The 25,765-nt window shown below is 39.9% G+C and overlaps 1 protein-coding gene across 2 annotated transcripts; it reads left to right on the top strand.

Annotated features, from left to right (window-relative positions):
- The first annotated feature begins 12,365 nt into the window (after window positions 1–12,365).
- On the top strand, window positions 12,366–22,041 carry LOC142075332 (uncharacterized). 2 transcript variants are annotated; one of them, XM_075136532.1, is made up of 3 exons: window positions 12,366–12,459; window positions 12,569–12,668; window positions 17,074–22,041. In XM_075136532.1, the coding sequence occupies exon 3, from the start codon at window positions 20,912–20,914 to the stop codon at window positions 21,926–21,928; it is 1,017 nt and encodes a 338-aa protein (XP_074992633.1). In that variant the 5' UTR covers window positions 12,366–12,459; window positions 12,569–12,668; window positions 17,074–20,911; the 3' UTR covers window positions 21,929–22,041. The 2 variants fall into 2 exon arrangements, with proteins under 2 accessions (XP_074992633.1, XP_074992632.1); XM_075136531.1 differs by lacking the exon at window positions 12,569–12,668 and having other exon boundaries at window positions 12,366–12,520.
- The last annotated feature ends 3,724 nt before the right edge of the window (window positions 22,042–25,765 follow it).

The raw sequence follows: 25,765 nt of genomic DNA, 5'->3' as shown, positions 1-25,765 counted from the left end.
GAAAGCACATTTAGTTACAGAGGGAAAGTATATTGACATGCAGATTATTATTTAAACATATATCCTAATAAGAAAAAAAAATGGAGCAACAGGAACAAAACTGTGAAGTAACTACCTAAATAACATACGACATTGCTTGGTAACCTGATTGCTGCTGCACATAGAAATCCAAATATTGATACTTGGTGATGGGTAAAATAAATTGATTTAGCACAACTGTATAAATCTTGACTCAGCCTCCTTTATGCCCAGAGAAGCAGTGTTAGCGTGAATGAAAATAGAACCACTGTAGATGGAGAATAGCTCAGCAATTCTCTGCACTCAGCTGTTACTTTTAATATGGTCACTCAATCATAATCTAATCCAAGGGAAAAAACTTGAAGGTCCTTCATCCGAATTAATTTTACATTTGGAATTACCCTGGAAAGCCCGTTCACATCAAGTTGCAGGTTCTCACAGTGTACAGGACTGAGACTGAAAAGGGAAACGTGCAGCCCCTTTTTTAGTTTTGCTCACGGCTTTTGTTTGAAAATATATAGTCTGAAGTGGGGGGGATTTGGGGCTTGGAGGGGTGTCTTTTTTCTTCTTCTGTGTTTTTGATGCAGTGGTCTTGCAACTTAGGCAGCACAGCGTGTAGGTACCAAAAGTGGGAGACTGCGTACATGGTTAGTGGAAAGAAGTTTCTTCAGAACATTATTCAACATGCTTCAGTGCAGGGCACCTGTCATGATTCACTTTCTAGAGGAACAATCTCACTCTTAAGTATAATGGAGGAGTGTGGCCTCTAAACGTAAGATCTAAATTAGGTATCTAAAATCAAGGAGTGTGAAAGTACTTATGGATGTTCAGTTAGGCATCTAGTATTATTAAAAATACTAGTGAAACATTTTAAATGAGACAGAAAAATAATTGCATGTGTATTTATACCAATATGTGACCTAACAGGTAACAATGAAAAGGTGTGGACAGCATGTACAACGAAGCGGGAATAAGGACAAGAAGGAATCTCACCTAGTTCTATGCTGCTTTGGTTTTCTTACATTGTGCATGTAGATGAGGTGTAACAAATAGTTTCGTTTTCCCTGGATGAGCATGTCACTGGCAGTGTATAACTAAAGTGAAAAGGGAACACGTTTTAGGGGAAAAATGGACCACCCAATTTTGGCTTTTTGAGCTAAATCACTTGTCTTTCTTACAAATTGGAAATTAATTGTCTCTGTAAAGTGACTGTTGATATTTGAGAGTGAGATCCATTAGCTACGTGTTCTCTAAGTTGGTTTATAAAGGTTGTTTCAACTTCACACCACCCGACAAGGAGCTTTTGTCTTCTAATTTTCACATATTTACTTTTTATTAATGGCAGAATTTTACTGATTATTATGTTACCCAGTTAGCACACTTGCATGTCAAATCTTGATTTTTAACTTTTTTTAAAGCCTTTTTGATCTTCTTTTAACACTGATACTGCTGAAGGAAAGTCCCTTGTTGTTATGTATTATTAATAAGCATGTAGTACACACAGCATGTTCCCTTTCTGGCACCATGCCTATTCAGTATGTTTTGCAGGCAGCTGTTTCCTTAGATTGTCTATTTTCTTTCTGCTCAGTGCAGCTTTGAGATTATAATGCTAAGATATATGATGTTTTTGCAGCTTACTTTTCCTCTTCAGAAATTATTCTTACTAAACTCAGTGTATTGGAGTATGCTTACAAGTTTGCTTATGTGGCACTTGTTACCTGGTTCCAACACATATTGTTGAAAAATATACCTATGTGTCACTCATGCTTCGGAGCACAAGACAGATTTTGTCTTTGCATTCATGTCAACCCATTTATTTGTGCTTATACTCTTGCACCTTGAAAATGGAGACAACTGGATTGGATTGATTCAGTGGAAGGCATATGTGAGCCAATTACTCAAGGGACTTCTTAAAATCCTACTTCCAAACATGGAACGTAGAAACAACCAAATTGTCTGCGCATTCTCTGCAGATCACAAACAAGGCAGAATGCTAAAACAATTACAGGAACATAAATGTGCTGAGCAAGGCCTCTTGCATGGGTAAATTGGCAGTAGTTGCCACAACCATGTTATATTGGAAGATCAGATCCTAAGGAGGGCCTTAGGTACATATAACAGGTATTGGGCAGATACTTAGTAAAGAAAATATATAGAATGTTTTCTTTTGGGGCAGGGCACACAGCTTATCCCAAAAGGGCTTGAAATAAAGGTATTTATTTCTATAGGGCTAGAGGTAAGCAAATATAGTGGAAATAGAGAGTTGACCAATATGGAGATTCCTAAAAATTGAGGTATTTCTATCTAATTACAACTCCAAGTCTTTGAATGCTGTTATGTCTCCTTTTGCCGAAGCTTGCTTTTATTTTTAAGTAGCTCAGCAGAACAGACATTCCCCGACTCAGTTGAATAACTATGCATTCAGGCAAACTGCAACCAAACTGCAACATCATTGAATACTTTCCTTGCAGTGAATGTACCCTGTTCGGTTATTTATCAATATTGTTAAAATAATTTCTTTTCTTCATGATCAGGCTTCTCGACAAGCCTTTGTATGAAGCAATACTCACCTTCCATCTTTGTATCCTTTTGAAGAACTCCAGAGCCAATATTATTGTTAACTTATCTTAGAGGATCTTTGCTTTGGCAACTGAGAAGGCAAGCTCTCATGTAGCATAGGGCGGTCAGTGAAAGCTGCACGAGAAGCACAGAAACCAGGTAGAACACTACTGATGTAACTGGCATTTGATTTAAGATAGTTGATACGCAATTCTAATAGAAAATGGATTTCCCAGTTTTATCAGGGTGCCTTTATGTGTGTAAAAAGCTATCTGGGCTGCTGCTAAGGAGGCAGTAAAACAATCCTGTCAAATCTAGCTATCTAGAAGAATGAAATAGAACTAAGTATTAGCCCAGAGAAGGAAGCATTTTGGAACAAAGAATTACTAACTTAATAAAAACAATATCTAAATGCAGAGAGTGGGGTTTCTGTCCAAACAAGCATTTGGTGAAATAAAGGGGCAATTCTTTTGTTTAAAAGATATATTGAAGATGTATTAAGATATATTAAAAAAATAACATTTTGTTTAAAAGTTTTTGAATTAAAGTACTAAAGGACATTTCAGGAGAACTCTCAATAAAACAAATTAAAAATTACTGTTATCATTACAATCAGGAGATTAAAAGTATTTTAATGCTCCTGTCCTGATGTAATGTGATTTCTAGTGGAAACAACTTACTAAGAAACTCTGCACTGTTTAAAGGCAATACATGAGTCATGAAATCTAGGTCCCTACTAGGAGCTAGGAGAAACCTGGTCTTCTATGCTCAAGTTATAAAATGTTATAGGAAAATCAACAGCACTTCATAGACTGGTTTTGTCAGATGTAATTCTTTATTACTGTTCATGAACAAACCAGGACTTAAGATGTATATTACATTTCTGAATGGCATAATTACATTTCCCTTCTGTTCAGTTAATTTCTTTTTCTTTTTTTTTTTTTTACGTGGTTTACGTCTAAACACAATAACCGAGCTTACAGTAGATGTACTGTAGATAATATGTGAAGTTTAAGATATTGTTTGTGTTTTTGCTAACAGCTGCAGCATTTTTTAAGAAAATAAGTTGCATAGTTACTGCTTGAAAAATATGACACATTATGCACAAATCACTCTAAAGATAAATTTTAAGCTGTTATGATGTAAAACGTATTTATGTTCATTGCTTTTCCTTTTTAGTCTTTTATGATTAACAGTATGTCGTGCAGAGATCTACTGAATATATTTCATTCTTTCTAAGACATGCCTTACATTCATTTTCATGCCATATGGGGAAAACACTGGGGGCTTTTTTGATCTTCTATTCAATTTCGTTAGACTAGGTTATCTTTTACATTCTTACCTTAGCTGTATTTTCCTGCATTCTTTACTCTACATACTGATGCAGTTAAGACAGTCTGATAAGCTGAATAAGCATTTTCAGTGAAAGCTTATTCTGTCATATACAAGAACTCTTCTAATGTCAAAGAATCTGAATGACCTTATGATCCAAATTTCCAGGGCAGAGCAGAAGGTTAAATAATCACAGTCTTTACATCTCACATGGATACAAGAATAGATGAATTGGGATCTACATAAGCTAAGGACTCTACGTTTTGTCAAAATGGTTTCATCGTAACCTTTTTTATATTCAAACACCCTAGTGTAAGTCATTTGTCTATGTAAGAAAGTAAGATTCTTAAGATCAAGAACAACAAACCTACCAATCGGTATGTGAAAATAAAAGAAAAATATATACTAAGTGGCTAATATTTTATGTGCCTTGGCACAGACTGAATACAGAGTTATTCACCAATGCCAGTAAACAGCCGTTTCCAACACAGTAATTTTCAGATTTCTGATTTCTTAATATTCCTTAAAGACATGTTTTTGTAGATCCTCAAAATTAGGATCTCATCTAGGAATCAATTTTTGCAATTTGTGAAAATTAAGCATCAATTAAAGAACAATTATCTACAAAAATTAACCTGTCTTTAGTCATAGTTAACATTTTCTGTCTAGATAGTGTCTTTTTGTGTATGTCACTTGATGTCTGGAAGGTGAAACTGTATTCTAGTTGCCTTATGTCCTGTGAAGTATGTTTTACCGGCTAACCAGAACACAATATACTGTGTCTTCTCAGCCCTGGCAACAGCTGGCAAAAAAAAGGTTTGTGTGTCTAAGCACCTCAATATAGTGGAAGATTTAATAAAACCTAAACTAGGTTTCCCAGACTAAGCCAGAATGCTAGGCTTATATTGTCCACAATCTTCCACTTCAGAAATGGCTCATAACTTTCAGAAATCTTGTAGCATTTGTGCTGTTTCAACAGTATACCTGAAAAAAAGTTACGAACATGATTTCCTTCTTCATTGAAGTCTTTCAAACATGCCATTTTCCTGTGGTATATAAAGTCTAACAATAGGTGGAAGAAGTAAAAATATGAACAAGAATGGGATGTTTCCATGTTCTGAAACAGTATTTTAAAACTGCTTAGTGGAAGAAATTCCCAAGGTGTTCAGAAGAGCTAGTAAACTGTGAACAGTGGAATACATATTCGTTACAATTAGGTATATTGGGACAGTTCTTGGTGTTATTCTTAATCCATGTATTAATCAGACTAATTATGACCTCAAGATTGATATTTCTTGAAACAGAGATACGGAGTATCTTTGGCATCTTTCTCCTCCCTCATCCTGCACCCTCTGCCAGTGAAACTTAAAGGAGGCATGCCATACTTCTTTGGATTCATGCATCTTGGGCAGAGCAGGACTAACATTAACAATCCTTCCAGTAGCCACTGCACAGAAACATAGAACACCATAGCTTCTTTAACTATAGGATAAAGCTTTTGTAGTTTTCTTTGTAGTTTTGATACCACCACAGCATCTAGTTCCTCAGTGACTATACGAGCCTTGTCAGTACAACTTCAGTTGAGCTACGCAGTATAGGATGAGGTGGGAACAAGAGAGAACCTCTGAGGAGATGTCACTGCTTACCAGGTCTGCTTTGACCCCGGAATGAGATTTTTAGTAAAATTTCTAAAGCAACCAGGAGCCCTTTAGCCTGGAGAATGTGGAGTAGGAATTTGACCCAACAGAAATCCACATCCATGTGTATGTCTGCATTATACTCAAGACACTTCATAATAACAGAATTCAGCTAAAGGGAATGTCATTTACAGAAAACAGGATATTTTTTTCATTACGTAAATTAGATTGTGCTGGACTAAAAAAATTTTTTTAAATAAGTGGTTTTATGATTCTTAATATGTTAAACCTGTGGCATTTCTTAACATAAACTTACTAAGACAAATTAATGTACACCATATTTCCCAATGGTTGCCTGTGTTTCAGTTTTTCAGAGTTCAACTTGAAATTTTTTAAGCATGATTTTTCAGAGGTGATGAGAACCTACTACTTCTGCTGAGATTATTTACAACTGCAAGTAGTCATGAAAAGCCACTATGTCTTACATTAGATACGTAAGAACAAGACTAATGAATATGTCTGAAACTTTTGGCAACATCTGAGTGCCACAGATGTTGCATCAAATATTGTGAACATTTGAAATAAATACCACAATGTATGGACCATCATGCAGAACTGTAGTATTAAAAAGTGGAAGTGTATTCAGCATGTATATTCCTTTCCCCACCCTTTTAATAGAACACTGTTGTGCTCTAATAAAATCTTCCTTCCTCATAGTCTTGTTTTCCTTTTACTCGATCCCATGTTGAATTCATCATAATCCTATGTTTAAAGCATCAGTCTGTTGCCATGGAAATGACTGATGTCAGAAATTCAGTTAGAACTTCATGACAGGATCAAATATAAAAAGAAAATGGGGCTACAGAAGAAGAAAACCATTGTTCAAATAGCAAAGCTTAGGTAACAAACTAAAAGCAAAAAGTACACTGGGATATACAAAGAGTAAGGCGATTTATTATTTAAGTCTATTGGAGGAAAATCCTCCTTTAAAATTTTCTCTTTCAAATACAGAGTGATGATTTTAGCGTTATATGTAAAAAACATATACAAGTGTATCATAAAACCAAGCTTTCTAAACTTTTACACCTTGAACTATCACATACACCAAAACAGAATGACACAAAATAGCCACAATAGTGAACAAGAAGTGAAGATAGGTGGGTTTTCTTAATGAAAAGAATAGGAAAATAAATGTTTTAGTTAAGAGATGGTACATATACTATTTATTCATTACTGGAAAAATTAAATTAAATACCATTTAAAAATTTATTCAAATTAATGTCACAAAGTGACATTTCTCTGAGATCAGATTATGCATCTTTTTAATCGTATTTACAGTATCTCAGACTTCAGTTTCATGGGCTGGCTGAAAACTTCTTACTGGCTGTATTATATGATCTGTCAGACTTGTCAGATACAGTATGTCTTGGAGAAAAAACGCACTTCCAAGATGCTCAGTGGCACCAAGTGAGCTACTTTTCCATTCCCAGTATAGAATGTGACCAGCTGTTACACTGTTATTAATAGAAAACTAGCACAAAGGTAAGACATAGATTAATGATAACAATTTGAAGGCAGAGCACTTTTTGGAAAAAGAAGATGTAAAGAGGTGCTGCAACCTTCCAAATATATTTGTAAAAATCCCAGTAAGTAGCAAAGCAATTTATTTCATAATTATAGGACTAAGGAGCCTTACAAATAGGATAAAATTTTAAACATATATTGTTTTCCTCAGTATTTCCCTCTTGGCTAGCTTAGATTGTTTGCCGCTTACGTTGCTTTTTGGATATCCCACTCTTAAGCATCCACCTTTTCTCATGGACGTGTAGGTTCCAAAAGCCTGTAGAACCCAGCAGAGCAACTAAGTGTCCTAAAAGTTGGGTGTTGAAATGCTCTGCATCATGATACCCAGCTCACTTTTTGAAGAATTCAGCAGTAAAGTTCACTGAGAAAACTGACAAATATACTGTTTGTACAGAGTAACAGAGGCCGCAGTGCTTACATTAAAGATGCATCATACAGGTGGACCTCATAAAAGATGCAGGTGAAGCACACTGTAGACCTATTCTGTCACCTTTCTAATAGAGGGACAAATATGCCCAGATCTTGCCTGAACTTGGAGCCAGGAGATAGTTGGAATGTGCAACTAGACCTGAATAGGTGGAGAATCACCATTTACATATGACCTGGGAGATCTAAGAAAAAGGAATAGATATCCTCTTGTCCTCTATTCTATCTTCTGGGTTAGATTATTGTACAAGATAAATTTATAAACCACTTCTTGGTATTCATTTTGTGCAGTGTTTGAATACTTACCCTGTCAACAGCTGCACATCTAAGACCCCAATCCAAAACCCATTGGAATCAATAGGGAGGTCACACTGACTTCAAAAAAGAAGTGAATTGGGCCAAGATGTTAAAAGGAAAAGCTTGTTCTGTTTGAAAAAAAAAAAAAAGAAAAGTCTTGGCAATGTTATAAAGTTGGGCACTCTGAGGTTGCTTATAGCTAACATATTCCATCTTCATAATAAGAAAGTTTATGCTACCTAAGGTTAGCTTATTAGTATCTAATTGGAAGCCAGGCATAAACTTCTTTCAGTCAGCACTTCATTAAATTTACAGGCATTCCCACACACTTGTGTGTGGGATGCGGATTAGATTAGAGATATTTAACTACTTGGAGGCTGGCTTTGGCACAGAGCTATTCATCCAGATCCACTGTTTTTTTTCCTATATGTGAAGGGCAAAAGCAGAAAACTATTTCAGATTATAGTCAAATGCCACCTACATTTGTCCACCTGCCCACATCATGAAATGGTTTACAATTGTAATAAATGTAGCCATTCAGAATAAGATTTGCCATGCTGAATGCCTGCCTCAGGCTTTGGCTAAGCTTAAACTAGAATAGCCCCGTCATTTCTAAGATTGGCCTTGGAGGAACTAATTGTCTTGAAAGATATGCCAGCTAGCCTTATGTGTCATCTCCAGGTCTTGTTACAGAGAACTACACTTTGTCAATGACATCACTGGAATGCCAAGGATGCGCCTTTTACTAACTTTTCACCTTTCAGTCAAAAGTCATGCAAACTGGCTACGTTGCAGTATTTCCATCTTGGAGGGCCTACAGTTTAGAAATGAGCCATATGAAAAGACGTATGTTCTGGATAAAAGTGGTGCCATATGGTAGTATTGAAGCAGTGTCATAGCAGGAGTTAAATCCATGCAAATATCTGGTAATTTTTTTTCTACTGTGTTTGAAACCACTTTTAAAGCTACATTTTGTATACAGTGACTATACCAACCAAAACAAAGTACTGTCTTTATACATTGCTACTTTTTTTCCCCTCAGTGGAGCAATGAACTGCTGTAAAGTAACAAGATATTCATATAGCTGTGCAAGATTCTCAAAAACAATATGAATAACACTGTATGACTGATTAGCGTCAGTTCAGGTCATGTCCTCACATGGAAAGTTTGAAGAGCTTAAAGATAAATGTGAAAAAATCTTCTGCTTTGAGGTAGCATAGCTATCCATATGAGAGACATCAAGGATGGAGGGAAGAGAATTAGGAAACTCACTCAGACTCTCGACTTGTGTTGTCAAAACTCATCTCATAAAAGTTTTCAAGCAATAAAATGCAAGATCAATTAATTCTTTGTAATGCTGGGCTTGTCAGTCATAAATGACTTGTAAAATTTCTCAGAGAATTTGTGGGTGACCTTGTTGTCTCCCTTAGTCTGCCTCTCTAAGAAAACCTTGTGTACAGGAATCATAGGTAACAGGGTTTCCATGAGGTCCAATGGAAAGAAGTCAATGCCATCTGAACTCAACATCTCCAATACCTCTGCAAGTCTGTTATTACAAAGGAGTGGATACTTTTTCATCCTCTCTCAGAAAATTCCAAAAGAGATTGTAAGACCTGCAATTTTCCCTTCTAATAAGTGCTAAAAATACAGGAAAGGACTTTTTGTAAAATTAAATTTTCACCTCTGACCTACATATTTATTTTTCTGTTCTTAATGACAAATTACACAAGCAAAATGACATGCATTTGCTAATGCTTTTTTCCCTTAAATGGTTTCCTAGCATGCTTAGATTCAATTCCCCAGTTGTGCCTTAACATTGTTGGGTATATTTTTTGTTATGCTATAATGCTACTGAATTATTTTATTTTATACACTTAGGAGTTTACAAAGATTTCCAAAGAAAGTAACTCTTTTTACAAGACTTGGCAGATGAACAACAAAACAATTTTGGCAAAAAAAAAGCTATCTTTTAACTGACTAAACAGAAAATATGTGTTCAGTTTTTACATGCATTGGAAGTTTTTACTACAGAACACTGTACATTTATTAATTTGGGGTTTAAAATTAAAGCAGACAACTGAAATTGGATTATTGTTGGACGATTCATACAAGATAATATTTTTATTTATTCAGCTCTATGACAAAGTAGTAGAAAACCTCTACTGGGTCTTCAGATGAAATTAACTTTAAAAGTATTGAATATGTTTCAAGATAAACACAGTAAAATCCTGGTACCACTGAACTCAATGGCTATATTCCTTTTAACCACATTAGAGCCAGGATTTCCCTTTATTTTGTCCTGAAAAAGGTGTTTCCTTGGTTTTTGTGTATCATTTTAACCTGAATTCTGAATATTTCTTCTGCCTCCTCTGCCTTTCTGCTACATTAGATGTATTTTCTCATAAACCGTGTTACTAGAAAGACAAAATGCAATTCCAATCCCCTGCATTTGAAAGTGTCTATGGATTTTAGCTGCTTTAATCTAAGTACACAAAAAGGTGTAATTTTTAGAAAATTTCAGTTCCTCACTCTGAGAAAGCCATGCTTCTTAAAAGGTAAGGTAACTGAAAAGGAGTGACAGATGTAAAAGTGGTAAGGAAAGTAAAGATACTGAATCTAGGCAGATCTATGTTTACAGTGGTACATGGTACAGTTAGAAAGAGAAAACTTGTATTTAAATTGCATCAGGAAAAATAGTTGATTCATATCAATGAGAACAAAGGGAATTACTACAGTATGAACTGAAAATCCAATAATTTGACAATTTTTAGATTAGCCTGGAAAAATAGTGACGAATATGTTCTTTTGCATTGATGGTAGATGTGACTTAACTGGATTTTTCCAACTGTAGTGTCTGTGATTCATTCTCTGAAATCAAAGTAAGGAAAATGCTCAGAAAATTTAATGTCTAGTCAAAGGAATTACAAATTCCTTTTCTTAAGAATTACATTTTCCAAAAGTAATTAATAGATTTTTACCACAACAGCCTAGCTAATAAGTTTCAAAAACATCTTTGTTGGACTCTACAGCTTTTTCACTTTATAACTGTGAAGTATCACAGTTTTCTGTTTATCTGCATTTTTGAGCTAAATCAAGTTTCCAGTTAGACCTGTATGCAAATTTTGATCCAATGAGCTAAAACTTTTTCAAGAGAAAATTGGGTCTTCTTACCAATATAATTCTTATTGCTATGCAATAAAATAATAGTAGTAATAATTTGACATTTCAAAAAGGTATTGATGAGGTGATAAAGTGCTTAATTAGGTAGGAATCGGATACAGGTCAAGATGTGATAGCAACTCTAAAAGGTAATGAAAATAATTTATAAGTGAAATAATCCCTTCAAAAAGTGTGATTATGATAGACACATATTTCTTAAATAGAACCATAATTCAAAAAGCACTCAGGGAGCAGAGATAGCTAAACCACTACCTGACATTTTCATATATTATTAGGGAACAGTAAGTTTTCAATAGTGGCTGAAGTCAGAGCAAATCATAATGGCCATATACACATTCTTACATGTTATAAAAAGAAAATATGTCACCCAATTATATTAAACTTCACTCTGTAAGCGTTTATTTGTAATGCTAGTGATAAGCTGCAGTAAATAAAAGATTTGATGAAATGGAGATGGGGAGAAGAATAAAACTAACATCTAATGAAAGCCAGACTGGAAATAATACAACCATCTTGCCCCCTTTTAGTAAGTGCTGGGAATATGATTCCTTATTCTATGCACCAGTGACTCCTGCAGCATGTCCGCTACTATATGTATTTTAGTCATATGATTTAATTTTAGATAGTCCTGCGAGGAGCACAGAGTTGAAAATGATCTTTATGGGTCCCTTCCAACTTGAGATATTGTATGATTCTATGATATTGCCGGCAATGGTAAAGCCACATACAGCTGAGCCTATGCTCCTAAGTAGGGACATACATGGTTTGTATAGCTATAGAAAAGCGCATGAATTCCTTGACAATTATCTCAACATTGATTCTTTGATTGTACTCGTAAGACAGCAATCTGATCAGCGCTATTGCCAAGTACATTGCAAATATTGATTATTTTTATACATAATGATTTCTGAGGCAGAGAAGGTTTGTTAAGGAGATAAACAGCTAGAGCCAAGACAGATTACAGAACTTCACAAAGGTAGGGCTAAAGGAGCTTCAAGGAATAGACCTGTTTATCCCCTTTCCCAAAAAAGTAACATCCTGACAGATCGTTATCTAGGGTGCTCTTAAAAATTTCCAGCAATGAAGACTTCACAGCTTTCACAAATCTGGTCCAGTGCTTCTCAACCCTTTCAGTGAGTTTTCCTCAATGTCCAGTTCTAATTTTCTTGCTGTTGTTGAAGCCTATTACTTCGCATCTTATCCCTCTTGAATAGACAATAAAAAATTACCTTATTCTTAGCAGCAACATTTTATGCACATGAAGATTCTTATCTGTGTTATTCCTTAGTCTTTTCTTTTTTTCAGGTTAATTAACCTCAATTTTCCCAGTCTTTCCTGTAGGTCCTGCATTTGATGAGCTTCTTCTCATGGCCCTATTCTGGATTCTCTGCCATTGGTTGGATTTTCCTCCATATTCTTCTTGGTGGTAGTATCCAAAACTGAAAACACCCAAAGCCTTAATAATGCAGAATTTCTATCTGCATGTGGTAAGCTGTTCTGCTGTTTATATGTCTCAATATGCTTTTTTCCAACAGCGTGACCTTGTTAACTCGTGATCAACTGGTAATCAATTACAAGTCACAGGTCACCCTCATGGAAACCTGTTGTGAGCCAGCTGCTGCTCATCATGCAATTGTGCAGTTGAACATTCCTGTCTGAATATAGTATCTTGCATTTACTGTTGAATATCTTGTATATCCTTTCACTTGTATATCCGTTCTCCAATTTTGCCAATATAATTTTAAATCTTAAACCTGTCTTCCACTTTACAGACAGTATCTTTCAGCTCCAAATTGTCTGCAAATCTAATAAGCACATTGTTACAGTTTCATAGTTTTAATGGAAATATTTAACAGATGAAACTAGGCGCAGGCTACTGCAAAATCCCACTTGGTCTAGCTTTTGTTTAGCAATGAAAAACTGTTGACTCACCACAAGTGTTGTAATACTACTGCTTTTGCATCCCGTTTTAGCAGTTTCATCTTGATCATATTTCCCTAGCCTACTATACATCTGTCCTGTGAGACAGAAGACCCTTACAGTGGTCAAGATACATACCATCTATTTATTCTTCCCTGCCCCATGGCCTGTTCCCCTGTGATAGAGAAAGATAGCTTAGTGTGTTCACGATGAACTCGTTTGTTCTCACCTCTTTCCTCATTAACTTTCAAGTGTTTACAAAGAGATTGATCCATAATTTTTCAGTTTCCTTCGCATTTTTTGGAGGAAGCAATAGTATTTCTTTTTTTCCCAGAGCATCACCCCACTTCTCAAGAACAGCTATTGCAATATCTAAGATAGCTTTGGATGATTGTTTAAGAAAGAATCTCACAAATCCTTACTTTGGATTTGTAAGAATCCAACGTTGAAATTCTTTCATCTCTGCCAATTTGAAAGCATCTAGCTCACTGAAATATTCTTATTCTCTCCTGTACAGGTATTGTTTTGGCCACGTGCTTGCATTAACTTTGTTAGAGAATGCCAATCCAAAAATATTAAACCTTTAAATTTTGTCTTCATTATATAGCATTAGTTCCTCCTTTCTGTCCTGTAGCAGAGCAGAGAATTCCCTTCTCAGTCTTCTAGTGCTGATGTGCATACATGCTTCTTTTTCCTGTTGATGTATCTAGCTCATTTTCTACCTCAGACCTTCATATGTGCTTACATAACTGAACCTAGTTTCCACCTTCTGTATGTTGTTCTTATGCTTGGTGCCAGTGAAACCCATCATTAAGCAAATTGCTCCCTTCTTACATTCCCCATCTCCTACTTTGTGTCCTTAGTATCACTTCTTTGCCAGTTCTGAAGCTTCTGCTTCTTTGACTTGTGTTCCTGATTGCTGCATTTTTTCAGTCTGCTGATTTCACTTCACATTGCTCCATCTCTTTTTAAAAGTGATCAACTCTCATGTCATGGTCACTCTGATCCACTTTGCACTCTCAACATTCTCAAACTCACTGGTTAGAATCCAACTTTAGAGACTCTTTTACTATTTGCATACTTTGCTGTCTGCATCAAAACATTATTACTAACTCATTCCAAGAACTTGCTGAGCAGTCTGCATAGTGTCTAGTATCTTCCCCAAAGTCACACCAAATTTCTGCAGGATTTCTTTGAAGTTACCTCTGTTAACCACAGAACATCTTTCTCCTGTGAAAACCCAAATAAAGATAATCATGCATTCCTTGATCTGACATGTACCACCACCCCCCATGCAGTTTATTTGGAGGGTTAGAAGCAGAAATATTCTTCCCATGTTTGGAACTATTTTTGCTTATTCCATACTATCAGCCCTTCAAGCCGGATGGTAAGGGAACATAAGTCTTCTGTCCCGATTAAGAGGCGTAGATGTTGTTTGGGCTTGCTTCCTTCCTGCAACACTTTAGATACAAACAGGATAGTCCAGCGCAAAGTTTACCAAACCCTTAGATCTCGGTGCATATCATAGCCTTGGTAACAGCAGCATGAGACAGAATATTTGGTACATTGTACATTTGTAGGTCTGATCCACATGCTTTAATAATGGCGTAGGACACTAGACCAGTTGGTTTTCCTAACAGCTGGAATATGCCTTACTTTGTAATACACACAATGAAAATAATGAGATGATAGACCCTATGATTATTTTCTTAACTATACATCATATTTTATTCAGTAAGGCATGACTTTAACCTGGGGTCTGAAAGACTAATCAGTGAGCAAAACCCTCTAATTAAACTGTAGTCTTATTTATAATGTACTCTTAATGTTCCCTAAATCTTTAGCTGATGATTGAAATGCTTTTTTGATAATAATATGTGCTATTTTATCGAGGTTTTTTTTCGACTAGAAACATCTGTGAAACAGAAGGGATGAGACTTTCTCTTAAAAATTGTGGGAACACATAAAATATACAGTACACTTCCTGTTATAGAAGGCTATTTATTAGTCTAAATACTTCTGCAATATTTGGCAAATGATCAAAACTAGTTTCTCCTGATGTGTTTACAATGTTCTAAATTAAAAGCAAAGCCCATTTTCAAGTGACATTTGTCATACAAAATGAAATGTTTCTCTCATGCTGCATGTGGTTGTACTTTCTGCTTGACAGGATAAGCTCCAAATGTTGAGTACAAAGTTTGCAACAAAGTTCTTGTGAGAATTAGACTTGCCATCTAGCAATTCTTCTTATAAGAAGAACCAAAGGAGTCTTTCCCCCAGTGTAGGATTTTTTTTCTATGACCGTATGTTTACTTAACTTTCTGCCTGATGCTGTACTTAATCAGCTACACTGAGAGAAATTCTTTTGATTTCATTGCATATTCTGTTGCTCTTTACCCCATTTTAATGTTCTTTCCCATAACCTTTGAGTGGTAAAATGGTCACAGACAAGAACAGAAGAGCTCCCATTTCTCTAGTGAATGCTTCAGAAATGTACTAAGGCATAAATTTAGCAGAAGTTTTGAACAGACACTGTATTCTGCATCAAACTGTGAAAAAATAGCTTGGAGTGCTACAGAAATGCGCTTTCAGTGTTACAAAAATTACTCAGCACCATATGCAAAACATTTTCTTTTCAACTCAGGTTCAAAAGCTATTATACAAACCTGTTTGTTAATTATTATTGTTTCCTAAGGGGTTTTGACAAGTTTTGAGAGAAAACTGGGTCAGTTCATAATAGCAACTCTTTGAGTGTATTTCACCATTACATATATATTCAAAACCCATGCAATACTTAACGTGTCGCACAGGAAAAATGTGCTTGGGTCATGTTTCATGTTATAAATACACAGATAGGCAAACACATACACTGTATCATTTCCAAGAAAAACACTTTATATTCCAGTAACCTGTTCCTATTTTCATATCTCAGATTTAGTAATCTTTTTACTGAGTTGCAGATTGCCCTTGGACTTTCAGTCATCCTTGAATTTAAATAAAAGTTATTGGCGTCTGTAGTTTTATTTCTTTTTCCCTTTACCTAAATACTGTAATAACAATGGATGATCCTGATTGAAATTCCAATGAGGGAATCTGCTGCAGTTCAGGAAAAGCGCCATATGCAGGCAACTGCCCTGTGGGTATTTTAGGACTGTAGCTTCAGCTGAATCAGGGATACTTGGAAAGAGAGTGAGTAAAAAAAGTGTGTGTATGCAGTCGTAAAAAAAAAAAAAAATTGTCTTGTGTCCCAACCCTTGAGTACCTCTCTAAGAAGCACATTTTGCTTCCTGTTTTAAAGGATTCAAATGGTAACAAAAAGGTTTTTTTCCTATGAAGTAACTACAACATAATTAACTACAGTTTTTGGAGCCAAGCATTTTCAGGGATGGTGCAGAAAACATTTAACAAAGCTGAGGCAGACAATCCAAGAAAATAATACTGAAAGCTAGTTATTACACCACGTTCTGTAAAGAAAGACTAGTATAATAAATAACAAATATGGCCCAAACTATCAAACCGCATTTACATGACAAAGAATACACTGTTGTTGCTTTGCCTTTTTACATTCTCCCCATTGCCAGCACCCCTATTACGTTGCACAAAAAGATTCTACCATAACGAAATGAGATCCTTGTTGAAGGCTGGATCCCCTTTCCTTCATCTGATGTAAATACTGAGTGATACAATGTTGCCAGAAAATTTATGCCAAATTAAAGCCACAGTAAGGTAGTAGAATTGAGATCATCTCACTACACAGGAGTCAGGAAAAAATCCAGATGGAAAGCACTCTAAGTATACAGGAACACACCATAATATTCAAATTGATATTGAGAGATATAGTCTGGAGGGCAGGAGTAAACAAGGAGGTCAGGTTTCTTTAGGCTCAGCTCTAAATAGTTTCATTTTTTAAATTTAATTAGTTTACTCATTTATGCTTAGATACCCATAAATGCTTTTTGAGGAGATGCAGATAAACACAATGAAGATGCTGGTAAGAAAGAAACATTTCAAACTGAGCAAGGATGCTAAAGTCAAGAGAGATGGCTTTGGCTAATTTGAGGTTTTAGTCAAGGGTTGCTCATGGGACTGAACTAACGACCCTGTGATTTCCTTATTTTAGGAGATAGCTTCAGCAGCTTATGGAAAATTTGAGCATCTGGAATCTGAACTAACTAACTGCAGCGGATGGGAAAATGAAACAGCTTCAACTCGATCGTTACTGGTACTGAGGGAAGCTTTCTGAAATCTGTCCATGGAAATCGACAGGAGGGAAAAAACATCTTAGTCAACGATTGGGGAATATGGAGTAATCACTGTTGGAGCAGCAGCAATGTATTTTAAACCATTGTTACGCTGATGCATTCCAATGCTCTTTTAGGAAAAAAGTCTGCTTCCAGCCACATTATGAAGACATGGTGTAGAGAGAGGAGACTCTGGCATGGAGTCTCTGGAGTGTCTCTGTAATGTCTTGAGACTACACATGAACAGAAAGAGAGCATCTTCCTTAAGAAGCATTATCGCATGAGTTTTATGTGACCAGGATTATCAAAAGAAAAATAAACTTTAACAAACACCACAGACTCACATGAACGCAAGCTAGCAAGTGAAAGTGTCAGATTAGCAAGCGTCACGTGGGCAGATTGTAACAGCTAGTGATAAAATGGCTCCAGGAGGCTCTCAGGCTTTTCTTACTACTCAAATTCATTATATCACATCCTACTTATAAAGTAATCTTCTGAGAGCCAGCTGACTTTTTGTACAATCTGACACGCTACTTAACTGTTCATCACATCAAGCATGATCATAATACATAAAAGTGAAGAGTTTGTAGCATTTTTTTTAAGGTAGAGAAGTCAGTTTCCTTCTCAACCATAATCCTGCACATTAAGAAGAGGAGAGACTTCTAACAAAACAGAGTGGTTTATAAAGAATTCAGACTGCAGATGAGTTATTTTTCCCTCTGCATGTCACCTACAGGCCACACTTTCATTTTTTCCATACTTGAAGAGAGTAGTGCATAGATATTACACAAACCACATACCAGGGACCCAGTATAGACATAGAAAGCTCCATAGTGGACTCTTAGATACAAGGCATTCTTTTTAATTTCCATATATCTCTCACTGTGTTACTAGGATTTACAGTGAATTTTGTTGTTGATCTAGAAATTGATGTAGATTAATGCATAAACCAAAAAAGGTCCAAGCAAGCAGTGCAGAAGACCAGCTTGGCTCAACAGGGAACTCTTCTTGAAACTCAGGAGGAAAAAGATTGGATGACTTCTAGAAGCAAGATCAGGAAGATCGCAGAGACATGGCTCGCAAATGCAGGGAGATGACATGAAAGGCCGAAGCTCAATTGGAGTTGAAACTGGCCAGTGTTGTGCCTGACAACAAGGAAGGATTTTTAAAGTATGTTAATAGCAAGAGGACGTCCAAGGAAAATATAGGACTCATACTTGTTGGAGATGGTCCCCTGGCAAATAGGGATGCAGAAGAAGCGGAGGTATTGAGTGCTTTTTTTGCCTCCGTCTTTAATACTAATGATAGACTTTGGGCTGCCCTGTCCTCTAAGTTGAAGGACCACGACTGCAGGAACAGTGACTTTCCATTTGTGGATATGAAAATTGTAAGGGGCCAGATATATCAGCTGAATATTCATAAAGTCCATGGGACCTGGTGGGATTCATTCCAGAGTACTGAATGAGCTAGTAGCTGTGACAGTAGGACCCCTCTCAATCATCTGCCAAAGGTCTTGGGAGTCTCTGGAGGTCCCCGCTGACTGGAAGCTAGCCAAAGTTATTCCAATTTACAAGAAGGGCATGGGGGAAGACCCAGGAAATTACAGACCTGGTAGTCTAACCTCAGCACCTGGAAAAATGATGGAGAAGATCCTACTGGGTGCTGCTGAAAGGCATGTCAAGGACAAAGCCATTATCAGGTACAGTCAGCATGGGTTCACAGAGGGAAAGCCCCGTCTCATTCGTCGGAGATCCTTCTACGACAAGGTCACCTGCCTAGTGGGTGAAGGGAGGGTGGTGGATGTGACTTTTCTGGATTTTAGTAAGGCTTTTGATACTGTCCCTCACAGCATCCTTCTGGACAAGGTGTCCAGCTGTGAGATAAGCAGGTGCACACTGTGCTGGGTGAAGAACTGGCCTTTTGACATTGGGAAGCATTTCTTTACTGAGAGGGTGGTCAGACACTGCAACAGGCTTCCTAGAGAGGTGGTTGATGCCCCGTGCCTGTCGGTGCCTTAAAAAGAGGCACTTGGACAATGCCCTTTGTAATAGGCCTTAACTGTTGGTCAGCCCTGGAGCGATCAGGCAGTTGGACTAGATGATCATAGTAGGTCTCTTCCAACTGAACTATTCTGTCCTATCCTAAATAAATATTTGTGAAAGCTGCTGAACCACATGAAACCAGCAAGTTAAAACCTTCTGGAAGCTGTTGCACCTTTGGAACCCTTTGCTGTATTTCCCACTGGCAATGCTTTCTCTTGCAAGACTTCAGCGAGCATCCCTTGATGGGCCTGTGACGGTTGTGCTCTGGCTTGTGGCCAGTCAGGTCTTGAAGACCTCCAGGCTCAGGGATCCCACCTCCTCTCTGGGCAACCCATTCCAGTGCTTCATGATTCTCACAAGGATTTTGCTTTTGATTCCTTATCTCCAGCCTGAACCTCTCTAGTTTCAGGAGATGCCAACATCTCTCACCCTCCCACCAGGCACTGCTGGGAAGAGCCTGTCCCCATCTCCTTGATGCAGAGATCCCCATAGGCACCGGGGTGTGCTGTGAGGTGCCCCGACACCTTCTCTGCTCCGTGCTGAACCAGCCCCAGCCCCACAGACCCTCCTTGCCTCCCCTCAGCCCCTCTGCTTTGTCAACCTGTCTGCGGGACCCCACATGGGACGTAGTGCCCGGATGAGGCCGGATGGGTGCCGAGCAGCGGGGATCACCCTTGTGCCTTCTGGCTCGGGGGGAAAGATAGGAGAAAACCCGCCAGAGCGAGCCAAGTGCTGCCTGTGACCCCCGTGGGAGGCAGCAGGGGAGCCCAGAGGGCTGGCCAGCAGTGCTGGGGTGTGGGCAGAGCCTGTGGCACTTTGTCCTGCAGCCTCCCCGGGAGGCACGAGGTGTCACCGAGTGAACCCTCTTGCCGCACGGGCCTGGAGACCTCTGCCCCGGCCCGAGCGGCCTGACGGGGCCCTGGGAAGACACGGCCGAGGCCTCGGTGACTGGCGTGAGGCCAAGGCCTGGTGACCGATGCCAAGCACAAGAGATGGTGGGATGGAGTGGGCAGTGGCCCCAGACGCGTGTGCTGGGGCCGCAGCGCTGCCAGGGCAAGCGCCGTGGGCGAGGATGGCCCGTTGTGACGTCCCCAAGTGATGGACAATGATGTCACCAAGCAATGAGTTCTGATGTCACCATGTCCCCAAGCGGTGGGTTCTGTTGTCACCGAGGGATGGACTGAGATGTCTCCAAGTGATGGATTGTGACGTCCCCAAGCAATGGATTATGACCAGGCATCCCTCGTGGCTTATATTTGGGTGCCGAGTCTCAGCCAGCCGGCTCGTGCCCGCACTCCGGCTGAGCAGCTTGCGAGGTTTGGAGTGTTGAGCGAGGCCTTTGGTGCTGGTGTCGTGCTCGGGGAGTTGTTTGTTGCAGCTCTCAGTGCCCGACCCCAGAGCCGACGGAGGATTTTCCCCGACCCTGCCAGCTTCAGGCAGCCGGGGCACCCAGGAGCTGCGCTCGCAGCCGCAGAGGTGAGCTGGGAGGGGACACCTCACCCTGGGGAGCTGGGAGGCTTTCCTTCGGGAGGGACCTGGGCATTTCTTCCCCGGGCCAGCCAATGATTGTGGCCTCTCTTCCCTTCCTAGCGCGACACCGGCTGCTGCAGCGCCCGTGAGAGGGAGCGGCTTGTCCTCCCCAGCTCCCCCCAGCCCTCTGCAGCAAGTGGAGAGCATGGCCACAGAGGTGGAGGAGCACTGTCCCATCTGCTTGGGCAGCTGGGAGGAGGCCAGCTTTGTGATGCCCTGCCTCCACCGTTTCTGCTACCCATGCATCCTGCGGTGGGCTGAGAGCAAGCCCGAGTGCCCCCTCTGCAAGAGGAGGATCCTCTCCATCTTGCACTCAGTGCGGGCAGATGATGACTATGTGGAGCATGTCATCACACCATCCGTGACACCAGCTGTCGTCATCCACCAGGCTGAAGGAGCTCCCAGACTTCGTGGGCGGGAGGCTGCCCATGACCTCCACCACCCTGGAGCACCCCGACACTGGGCTGCAGCAGGGGTGCCCAGGCGTCCTGTGGGCGGCCTCCAGCCCCCAAACTGGATGAACAATTTCCGGAATCAACCAACGCTCCTCCAGACCCTGCAGTCCTGGGTCCATCAGGAGATGGAGGAGATCTTTGGCAACACAGTGTTGGAGGCAGCCATGATGGAGGACACCGTCATGGGCAGCCTGACCAGCCAGGGGATGGATACAGAGCTGCCGGGCCAGATGCTGGGGGACTCCCTCCAAAACCGCACGGTGACACTCGTGCAACAGCGTGCACGTGTTGCTTTGCAACAACACCGCAGAGAGGCCCACCGTCTGCTGGGCCGGCAGGGTGCCCGTGCTGCCAAGGGGAGGGAGGGCAGCCCCATGGGTGACCCCGGCCCCGCTGCCTCCCAAGGAGGGTCTCTTGCTCCCAGCCCAGCCCCCTCCGGCAGCCCCATGAGATCCGGCGAGGACGAGCTCCCCAGCACCTCATTCGCTGCCATTGGTGGGGGTCCCAGCAGCCACCCCTCTGCTACCGTTGCCATCCCTGCGGAGCAAGAAGAGCCCCAGGAGGAGCCCGGGGAGGCTGTGCCCGGGCCCTCCGCTTCCAGCCGGGGCAGGGAACGCTCCCCTGGGAGGGCACGGCGACCCCCAAAGAGGAGGACCAGCAGCCCCGAGGCCTCTCCAGCCAACAAGAGGCCAGCACGACCACGGTGACCCTGGAGGGTGCCTCAGGGGATGGCCAAACCAGGACTGGGCCATCAGCTGGGGCATGCGCCAGCCCTCAAGGGCTCCCAGACCCCCAAATCCAATTATCCAAATAAAATAAATGCTTGAAAACTACAGAAAAAGTCTCAGTGTTACTACAGCGCAGGTGGCGTTGCTGTCCTCGCCCTTTTTGGCTTTTTTGCCAGGAGGGGTGGGATGTTAATGCCGAGGGGTCCTTCTGTGTGTGCCAGGTACTATTTCGTTGTTCCCCCCACAGGCAAGCGCTGCCCAGCGCCAGGCCTGCGTCTCTGCCAAGCAGCTGAGGACACTGGGTTTGAGTAGTTTGGAGAAAAGGAGGCTGAGGGGCGACCTCATTGCTCCCTACAGCTTCCTGAGGAGGCAAAGTGGAGAGGGAGGTGCTGATCTCTTCTCCCTGGGATCCAGCGACAGGACGCGTGGGAATGGTTCAAAGCTGCGTCAGGGGAGGTTCAGACTTGATATTCAGAAGCATTTCTTTACCGAGAGGGTGGTCAGACACTGCAACAGGCTTCCCAGAGAGGTGGTCGATGCCCCGTGCCTGTCAGTGCCCTAAAAACGGGCATTTGGACAATGCCCTCAGTAACAGGCTTTAACTGTTGGTCAGCCCTGGAGTGGTCAGGCAGTGGGACTAGATGATCGCTCTACGCCCCTGCCAACTGGAACTATTCTATTGCACTACCTCTCAATGCCATCAAATCAGCATTGTTTGCCTTTCTCCAACTTTGTATTTTTCAATGCTATAAACATTATCTGATAAAAGAAGCAAAAAATCTTCTTTTTTAAAGTAATCTCATTATTCTTACAGAAAACGAGAAAATATAAACAATTCCTTCCAGCCCCATACAATATTTATAGGCCATGTATGTTGTCTAGCTGTTATTGTCTCTCGTCCAATACAGTTTTGCTTACATAAATATTTTTGACATTTGCTTGTTCACGTTTTAAACTACCAGGCTTTTAAAAAACATGCATTGCCAAGACTTTTTTTGAGAATGGGAACTAACAACTTTGTGCACATATGCTGGCTATTGATGTGTATAGGGTGGACTTACAGTTTGATGTGTACTTTTAAGTAATGGATCAGCCCCTGAGAGTTTATTATTTCACTTTTGTTCTCCTCTGAACTCCCCCTAGTATTTCTAAATCCTTAATGGGAACAAGGCCCAGAGAAAGGAACACTGTGTTCTGCTACAGTGGGTCTCATTGCATTTTATCATCTTTTCAGCTATTTTATATGATACAGTATTATGCTTTGGTATTTTCTGATTGTTATACAGACCATTAATATCCTGACTTTCAGGGCTGCATAACACAAATCCCATGGAAATCAGTGCAATATGTTCTCAGTATATTTATATATAAAATTTAAGAGAATTTTTAGAGATCCAAATTGTTAGAAAGGAACATGTTTAGCACCATGCCTCAGAAATGTAAATGTAATGGATGTTGACTCTGGCACATACAGACAGCAGGGTAGACGTTTACATACGTAAGTTATTGACTTAGATGCCCATTCAGGCATTTGCATATACAAGAATCTGAATAGCATGGACAAGTGTAACAGCTGCCTGACATTTTAAATTGCGCATCCATTTGTAGGGGGAACAAGGGACAGTGGAGGAAAAATTGACCATGTTATCTGAATGTTGGTAGTATTAGATGGCCATTTAGCTTCCCCAGAACCTTTGGACAGATGCAGGCTTTCTCAGATCAGATCTCTCTCAGATGCAGTACAAGCAGGAAGGATGCTTGCGTGCAGGAGATTAAAACCCACGTAAAATCATGGCAGAGCTGCAGGCCCTGCATTTGGTCCTCCCACTTCTGTTTGTAATTCTGTGGAGCTCCATAGTGTTTAAAGAGGAGGAATTACCATAACTGTAGGCATGGCCATTGGGATTGGTATGCAGGTAATAGCTGGTCAAATCATAAAAAGCATAGATGCATTCCTGCTATTTTGTTGAGTCCTAAAACCAAATGTCTTCTGATGCTTTCTCTTTCAAGAAAATAAACACTACGCCTCTACTCTAAACTTTTCCTCATAATTCACCAACCCTTTTTAGAGCTGTCATTGAATAAATAATAGTTGAGTACCTGACTGCCTTCTCTTTTGTACGTGGGCAAATTCCGTATGACTCCAGTGATATGAATAAGTGACTCATATATCACTGTTGTGTCACAAGGGAGTTAGCCTTAGAGATAGGAAAATCACTAGGAATCCACACCATGAGTGAACTGTAAAGATTATGTCTTGGTAATGTTACTCATCTTGAGTAAATCTGTCATTGCACACATAAAAAGTCTGCTTCATTAAGGAAAGTAGAATCTAACACAGAGTTAAAAGCCTTAGGATTTGGCCTAGTATTTTTAACTTTTAATTTGGCACTGTAATGGAACAATATGTGCTACTCGTTCTTATGCAATAAATACCAAAAATTGTTTTGTTGTATTCTTGTAGTTACCAAGCTCATATTGTGCAATAAACTGTGAAAGTATTTTTAAAACAATATGGTGTTAATAAAGGCCATATTAATTGGGTTCTCTATGAGTTTTCTGCAAAATTCATTGTATGCTGCCTATTTATGTACTAGCAAGTAGAAAAATTTTTAGAAGTTGGTATTTTAATAAAACTTCAGAAATGTGTTTATGGTGCAATTTTACATTTGCTGTTAAGTTCTAGAGAAAATATGTGGTTTTAGTCTCATAAACTGCTCACATGGACATAAGGGCTGTAATGAAAACATCCAAAATAATAAGAGAAGATTAACCAGGAATTGCCAGTTACCTGTCCTCTATTCATGAACAAGGGCATATTTGGCTGTACAGAATAGTAATAAAATTTAAATACATCCCACAAAATAAGTAACTTTTACTGAAGGCAGAAAGTTGAGGGGATTCAGAAAATCATAATGTATGGGCTAGGTATATGTATGGGCATATCCACATTCAATCTTTGTACCTACCAAAATATAGGCGTTGATAGAACATGAGGATATACTACTGTGTTTATACATAATTAAGTTAGGCAGATTTAACAGGGGACCCGATATTCACACTTCACAGTGTTGATTAGCCAGCAATTGATGTCACTAGGAAAAAACTTGCCTTGCTAATCAACAGTTATTTTCCATGGAGTTTTCTTAGAACTTTCCTTGAAGCCCTTCACACTAACGATTATCACAAGCAAAGTTTGGGACTAGCCAAACTAATCTAGCATGGTAATTCCTGTGTTCCCATGAAAAATGACAACTTATATTGGCAAGTCTCTGGAGTTCCCAGTTTCTGAATGTGGTCTTCCTTAACATTCTCATTTGAAGGCACACCCTACAGTCATTTTTCAGTTACTTCCTAGTCATCCGTGTTGCTTCACATGAGAAAGATTCCACTTCCAGCATGTTTTGTGTTGCTTTGTCAGTTAATCGCTGAGCTTTCAGGAGTTTTTATAACTTAGAGGATATGATACCAGTTTATATCCACTTAGGTAAAGCCCGTTCTGTGCTCAAACCAACCTTCTGACCTCCAGTGGAGACTAGCAGACCAGCCAAGGATATTCTTTCCATGGAGGCCAATTCCGTTTCCTACAGTGGGGGGTGGCAGGCTGGCAGGGCACAGCTATCTGATTTCCCAGCTCCTCCGCTCATACACACATGTAACTATGTACCAGGTGACTGGAGCAGGGGAGTAGCATCCCACTGCGTTCTCTCCCTCCTCCCCGTCAGTGTGACTCTCCATCTTTCCCAGTACCATGCCCGGAAGGAAACCAGGCTGAGGATGAGTGAGGAGGATGAGGGTCTCTGGGTGAGGAGGCCA

This window comes from Calonectris borealis, chromosome Z (genome assembly GCF_964195595.1).
Source record: "Calonectris borealis chromosome Z, bCalBor7.hap1.2, whole genome shotgun sequence".
Lineage (NCBI taxonomy): Eukaryota > Metazoa > Chordata > Aves > Procellariiformes > Procellariidae > Calonectris > Calonectris borealis.
Note: the sequence above shows the minus strand (reverse complement) of the source record. Positions and strands in the feature narration are given on the sequence as shown.

Bases quoted from the DNA above. Each gene is read 5' to 3' on its own strand.
- LOC142075332 (XM_075136532.1), top strand. From the start codon at position 20,912: ATGGCCACAGAGGTGGAGGAGCACTGTCCCATCTGCTTGGGCAGCTGG.